This window comes from Aptenodytes forsteri, unplaced genomic scaffold (genome assembly GCF_000699145.1).
Source record: "Aptenodytes forsteri isolate BGI_AS27 unplaced genomic scaffold, ASM69914v1 Scaffold26, whole genome shotgun sequence".
Classification (NCBI taxonomy): domain Eukaryota; kingdom Metazoa; phylum Chordata; class Aves; order Sphenisciformes; family Spheniscidae; genus Aptenodytes; species Aptenodytes forsteri.
Window position 1 is genome coordinate 2,571,549 of NW_008794125.1, and position 6,731 is coordinate 2,578,279.

Consider the following 6,731-nt stretch of genomic DNA (forward strand, 5'->3'; position numbering starts at 1 on the left):
ACCTGAGGTAGCCGAACTGAACAAGCAGGCCTGCTTCCTTCAAAGTGCCTGGTGTGCCAGTGGAAACGGCCGGTGGCTGCCCCTCACCGCCCTGCGTGGTGGAGCAGCTCAGAGGCTCCTTGCTAGACTGCTCAGCATTTCATACCCATCCCTTTGCTAAGGCAGCTTCCCTCTAAAACCCCTCCCTAATTTTGCCTTTCAGATTGTCTCATCTCCAGCACTGACCAGCAATGCCATCAGCTACAGAGGGCTCGGAGGGGGGAGAAGAAGGGGAAATCCTGCGCTATGAGGAAACAGAAGATGACAATGTCAGGTGAGTCCTGTCTCACAACATGGCACAGACATGGTCTTGGGCAAGGCAGGAGGCCTTCCAGGTAAAGGAATGATCTTTCTCCTCATCTGAAAAGGAGTGAGGGACTCCAATAGGTGATTAATCAAATATATGTGCAGTAAAATCTGTTTAATCAAACTGTACTGGAAGGGATGGGAAGGAGTGATCTGGCTAGGCTGACAACAAGCAGTTATTTTTTTAGTCTCTACTATCGAACTCGCATTTCAGAAATGCTTTGACCATTAGGCAGTTGTGTTTGTGCCTTCCTGGCCAAGGTGAGCCAGTTTTCCATGGCTTGCTGGGCAGTCTCATGTGATAGCAGCTTCTTGTTTTGAAAGATGACTCTAGAGGTGAACTCTGCTCCAGTGAGCTGCCTCTCTTGCCTTTGCAGAATACCCACTGGTCTAGGCAAGAATATTTTCTTGGAGGTTAGTTTAAAAAAACAAATTCACACACATGCTCTAAAAGCCAAGGCTTCAGACTTGGAAAACGGGAAGGGTGAATAGGGTGCTTCCCAGAATACCTAGATAGGCTGGTTGACTTCTCTCTGACTTGACAGGCTCAGTTTCATGAGAAGTTAATGCTACCTGGCTCTCCCGGCACATCCAGGCCTCGTCTAGCCTGCTGGCTGCAGTGTTCGGCCACTCAGTGGGTCTGGAGTGTTCAAAGTCTGTCTCTCTTACAGCTAACAGGAACACGCTCTCTGCAGCAAACTAGTCATAAAAACTGTAAGGTGCCCTTTGGCATAATTTTGAGTGAGTGTAGGTGTTGATAACTCTGTACCAAACTCCAGGTAGGTGCAGTGGCTGAAATCACAGATTTATGTTTGGGTCTTTTTTTTAGAAAGACAACTTGTGGAAACCTGCAAAAACAGTATAATTCAGGATAAATAAACTTTTTAAGGGTGTTCTTGCCCTGTTTTGCCATTCAGCTCTCATCTCTTCTCCAGCAGTTAATACCCAAGTTGGAAAAGCTAGGGTCCTGCCTCTGTATGCATCTGCTCTTAGCTGAGCCTTTCTCCTTCTCCAGAGTGACCACGGAGGACACCACCAAGGCTCCTGTGCCCTTTAGCCTGCCCCGGTAGTTGCTCTTCATATGCTCAAGGCCTCCTTTTGTAGTATTGTTGGGGCTCACATGGATGGAGAAGCAAAAGTAATGGTGCAAGGATTGGAGGATCCTTGGCAATTGCTTCAGCATCCTGGGTCTGAGCCCCCGGTAAGCCCCAGCCCTCCCAGAATGGCAAGTCTGGTTGGCACACGGGCGCCCGCGTCTGCGGAAGGAGCCTCTGGCTCCTGCCACCCTGCTGCTTCCTCCCGGCACTGCCAGCCTGTGAGGCTGGCCTGAGGGATCCCACCTTGTACCTTCTCCAAACTGGGCCTGAGATGGTAGGGAGTGGGGGGATCCCTCCAAACACAGCAGGGACAAACTCATTACTGCGCGTGGAAGTGGGGTGAAAGGAGCTCTCCCTGTTTGCCTGCAGTCCCACCGACCTTTCAGAGCTGCTGAAGGAGGGGACTAAGGAATCCCACGACCGTGCGGAGAACACTCAGTTTGTCAAAGACTTCCTGAAAGGACGGATCAAGAAGGAGCTCTTCAAGGTGAGTGCTGCTCTGCTCCCGTGGCAGAGAAGCTCTTTGACGTACCCAGTGACAGATGCAGACTCTGAGGCAGAGCCCCACAGCTCTGTGTGTAGGGGATGGAAAGGAATCCAGTTTCTAGGTGGCGTAGTCAAAACTACAGGAGGGCCCTTGTCCAGGACTTCTGCCTGGTGTATCCTACGGCTGGGACCCGGGGGGGTGAGGAGCATGCCGGCCCAGCACGGGTTTGATTCGGTGGAAGTGCTGGGCTTCTGGCCACGCATTTGCTGGCCGCTCAAGGCAGGTGTGGCTGCAGCACAGATACTGGTGGCATTAGGCTGTTCAGGAGCGAAATTCCGGTGAGATTACAGCACTTACTCCATCCTCTGAAGACTAGGCTGTTTTCCATAGACTTCAGGTTGGATTGCTTGCTCTTCTGTACAGAAGAGATGGTGGCCTGGGTCTGGGCAGCACTGTCTGATCCTGAAGGTCTTGGCATATACAGTCGTCTCCTATAGCACAAGGCTGTTGGTGCTAGTTGTACCTTTTGGATGAAGTTTGTCCCTGTGCCTTGCTCTCAAGGTGACAGGAGGCCCAGAGCACACAGCTCTCAACGTTCGATTAATTCTTAGCTCGTGCTCTGTAGGCATTGTTGTTATGAACGTAGATAGAGAAGAGCCTCTGATCCTTCAAGTGATACGTGCCTGGTACGGGCTCTCCAGGCTGGTTTTGTGTCAAGCCTGGGGGGTTTCCTCCCTGTTTACCCCGACTCCACGAAGGGGGGCAGTAGTCACAAGGTGTGATGTGCCAATCTAGTGAATGGCTTCTGACACTAGCTGTGCTTTGTCCGTAGCTGGCCACCGTGGCACTTTACTTCACGTACTCTGCGCTGGAAGAGGAAATGGATCGCAACAAGGACAACCCAGTCTTTGCTCCTCTGTATTTCCCCCTAGAGCTTCACCGGAGAGAAGCATTGGTCAAAGACCTGAAATATTTCTATGGAGAAGACTGGAAAGAGAAGATCCAGTGTTCAGAGGCAACTCAGCACTATGTGGACAGAATCCATCATGTGGGACAGCACGAGCCAGAGCTGCTAGTGGCTCACGCTTACACACGCTACATGGGGGACCTCTCAGGTGGCCAAGTGCTAAAGAAGGTAGCCCAGAGGGCCCTGAAGTTACCCACTACTGAGGAAGGGATCCAATTCTACATGTTTGACAACATTTCCAACGCGCAGCAGTTCAAGCAGCTCTACAGAGCGAGGATGAATGCGCTGGACTTGGACAAGAACACCAAGGAAAGGATCGTGGAGGAGGCCAACCGAGCCTTCAGATTTAACATGCAGGTACTAAATCCCTTGAGCCCCTGTATGTGTAGGTGCTGCTGCTTTTGGGTCTGGACCAGCTCTTAGGCCCAGGTTAATTCAGACTGCTCATCCAGGTAGTGGTTTGGGTCTGAGACCACCAGAGCCCCTCCTTCTCGGAGGGATTCTAGTTTGAATAGCTCTTCCACTAGCTTCTGGAGACACGGCTGGTGTTGGGTAGGAATTCCACCCATACTCCAACACCACGGCCGAGCCTTTGATTAGGGCAAAATTAAGATGACTTCGCTACAAGATTCCCGTGGGCTGTGTGGCTCTGAAGCAGCGGGGGGAGCAGAGCTCTTGCTCCGAGACAGCCTCAAACAGCTTGAGCATATTGCACCACACTGGTGCATTCATCTCCTGTCTCACGTCTGACATGTTGCCTAATGTCCAAAAATGTCTGTAGCCTCTTGTTCCTTCCCATAGTATTTGCCTTTCATAAAACCTGACTGAGCTGCCAATTGCTCCAGGGGGATGAACATAGTCTTAGCTACTGGATGGAAGCTTTAATCTGTGTCTGTAGCAGGTCGGTGTGGTTTAAGCTGGCCAGAAACGTGGTGGGATGTGGTTGGCTCCTTTGTCAGGATCCTTACGGAAACCCCTGGCGGCAGAGCTGGAGGGGCTGCCTGACCACTGCACCAACAGGAGGAGTGATCCCCAGGGAGGGTCTGCAGCAGGGAGGGGGGAGCGCCTTGCCTCACTCCCACCCGCAGCAGGCTGGGAGGCGAACAGCAGGGTGATGCTGCATCTGTCTCGCTCCTGGGTCTGACTTGATGCTCTTGGAACGGGCTGTGCCTCCTCAGAGCCGTAGCACGTGCCAGATGTCACCACAGGTCCGCCTGCAAGGCACTCCGAAATGAGTAGCCCGTGCTGTCTTTGGGGGGAGGGAGGCAGGAGTGGCTCTTGCCTGTTCTCCAGATTGTTCCGGGGGTCCGGATGAAAGCTGCCTGGCTCTGCCTGCTTCATGTACTCGCTGTGACCACTTGCAGGTATTTGATGAACTGGATAAGCTTGGCAGGTCGCTGACAGAAGAAGCCCAAGACGGAGGCTTTCCAGTCCACGATGGAAAAGGAGACCTACGCAAATGCCCTTACTATGCAGACAAACTAGGTAGGTCGTGGGCAACGACAGAGCTGCCACACGCGTGTGGCACAAGACTCGCAGCACTAACGGTGCTTTCTGTGTTCTAGCAGGCAAGGCAGGGCCCGGCTGCCCCTATCAAGCTGCCGTGGCCCTGGCAAAGCAGCCCCTAGTGCAGCTGATCCTGGCAGCCTGCGTCGCTGTGGCAGCAGGAGCTGCGGCGTGGTACCTCATGTGATGCCGAGAGCGGCGCGTGGCTCTAAATGGGTGGCAAGGGGAGAGGCGCGCCCCGTCCTTCTTCAAACTGTTCCCTTGCTGGTGGTGGTGAGTTGACTGCAGGGTAGAAGTAAGAAAATAAACAAGAATCCTGCGGGACTGTCAAAGACTCTTGCACACTAGTAATGCAAGCACTGTAATATAATGTCTTTAGCTGACTAGCGTACAGGACTGATCCACTGTGAGGATTCCACTTCAGCACTGCCCTACCCGGGCTGGGGCAGCTTTTAAGTCTAGAGATGTCTTGTCCTGTACTGGCAAAGGCTTCACATGCTTGGCTTTTCATCTCCTTCCCAGGGAGCAGTCGCTGGAGCCAGTTTCCTGCCCTGGGCTGCAACCCGAGAAGGCGTCATCGGTCTTTTCAGTCAAGAGCACTCGGTTTCTTACCCTGAGAAACTGATGTTTCAGTCGTGCTGCAGTGGCTGTGCCATGGGGCCATTAGCTGGAAGTGCGGTGTCCCGGGGCACCAAGCCTAACTCGTGTTGGAGGAAGCTCCCTGGGGCTGGGGACAGGACCGGGTGGGTGGGTGGGGGTGTGAAGGTGACAAACGTGTATTGTTCAACATTGGGGTTGTGGGGTGGTTCGTTTGGGTTTTTGCCTTGACTGGAATAAAAAGTTGCAATGCTGTAGCTGCGGAAAGCCAAACGCGTGGCAGTGGGAGAGTGAGCGAACTGTGCCGCGAGGTGTGGGTCTGTGGGGGGGAGGAGGTTAATGGGGAGGAGCGGAGGGGGTACAGACTCCCACGCTGTTGTACTTGTCTCTTTCTCACTCGTGCAGTCCCAGAGATGCTCCTGCCCTTACACCCCACCCCATCCCTGCTGCCTCCCCTTGGGTTTCCCCCAGCTCCTGGGGGGAGGGGACCCACTGCCCCTGCTCCAAGGGCACAGCCAGGCACTGCGATGGCCCGGGCCTTTCCCCTGGTGAGGGGGCTCCTGCTCTGCTGGGGGTGATGCTCCCCTGGAGGCAGGGGAGGTGCTCTGGGATCACACAGCTGCCCCTTGCTCTCTGGTTCCTGGTACTATGCTGGGCCTCAGGAAGGACCTGGGCCTGGTGCCAGCGGTACCTCTCTGCCTTCCTCCAGCCCAGTCTTGCGGGGTGTTTCTCCTCTTCAGCTTGGGCACAAGGAGAGGGGCTGCCTCAGCTGCAGCTGAGGGCTGGGTAGGGAAAGCTCCCGTTACCCCCGGGGCCTCTGCTGCCCTGCGCTGGGGTAGGGAAGCTGCTGCTCCTCCTCCAGTGCTTGGCACTGCTGTGCCCCCCTCCCCCATGCCATCCCTCCTCATCCTCGGCTTCCCAGGGGGGCAGATCTGCTGTGGGTTGGGGGAGAAGAAAAGACGAACACGGAGTTCAGGGTCTGTTATTTATTTACATAAAAACACTGACTCGTGCCACAGTTCTGCCTCTGAGCAAACAGCAGCTGCCCGTGCAGGCTGGGCTGTGTTTGCAGACCTGCGTACTGAGAGACCCCCTGCTTCGCTCTGGCGGCTGCAGGCACCAGCTGCCCTGGCTGCAGGGGCCAGGGGAGGGGTAGGAGGAGCAGCCGCAGAGAGGCTGAAAATGGCTCCCAGATCCTCTTGCCCTCGTCTGTTATAGTGCTGCTGGCAGCTCCTGTCACTGCCCGCTTGCCCCCTTCTTTCTGCCCCGTATCAAGTGAGCTAAAAATAAACCCCTACACCCACATGCAACGAGGAACCCCACAGGGTGCAGCTGTGGTGGTGGCAGGACGGGCGCTGCAGGGTGTGTGCCCGCAGACCCTGCCGGGTTCGGGACGTGGCTCTGCAGTGGGTGGGCATGGGTCTGCTCCAGAGCTGCGAGCCAGCTGCGGCCTGGTAACAAACTCCTCTAATCTACAGCACCGGGGCAGGTAGCGACATGCCGGATGCGTTTTCGCTAACAGTTTGCCAGGTGGGCGAGGAACTGCCAGGGGCTTTCCTTTGCCGAAAGAGCCACAGCAGGGGCTGGGAGGAGGCGCATGCAGCTGGAGCAGCCGTGGCCACCAGGCGCTGGCAGCCGCTCCGGCAGGACGGAGGTGCTGATTAAGGGTGCAGTGCTGCAGTCCCAGGGCAAGGCAGACGCCGTTTTCCCCTCCACCGTGCCTCGAAGGCGG

The 6,731-nt window shown here is 55.3% G+C and overlaps 1 protein-coding gene across 2 annotated transcripts; it reads left to right on the forward strand.

Annotated features, from left to right (window-relative positions):
- The first annotated feature begins 207 nt into the window (after positions 1-207).
- HMOX2 (heme oxygenase 2) lies at positions 208-5,256 on the forward strand. 2 transcript variants are annotated; one of them, XM_009277545.2, is made up of 5 exons: positions 208-313; positions 1,812-1,929; positions 2,762-3,253; positions 4,261-4,381; positions 4,462-5,256. In XM_009277545.2, the coding sequence occupies exons 1-5, from the start codon at positions 231-233 to the stop codon at positions 4,587-4,589; spliced, it is 942 nt and encodes a 313-aa protein (XP_009275820.1). In that variant the 5' UTR covers positions 208-230; the 3' UTR covers positions 4,590-5,256. The 2 variants fall into 2 exon arrangements, with proteins under 2 accessions (XP_009275820.1, XP_009275828.1); XM_009277553.2 differs by having other exon boundaries at positions 4,465-5,256.
- The last annotated feature ends 1,475 nt before the right edge of the window (positions 5,257-6,731 follow it).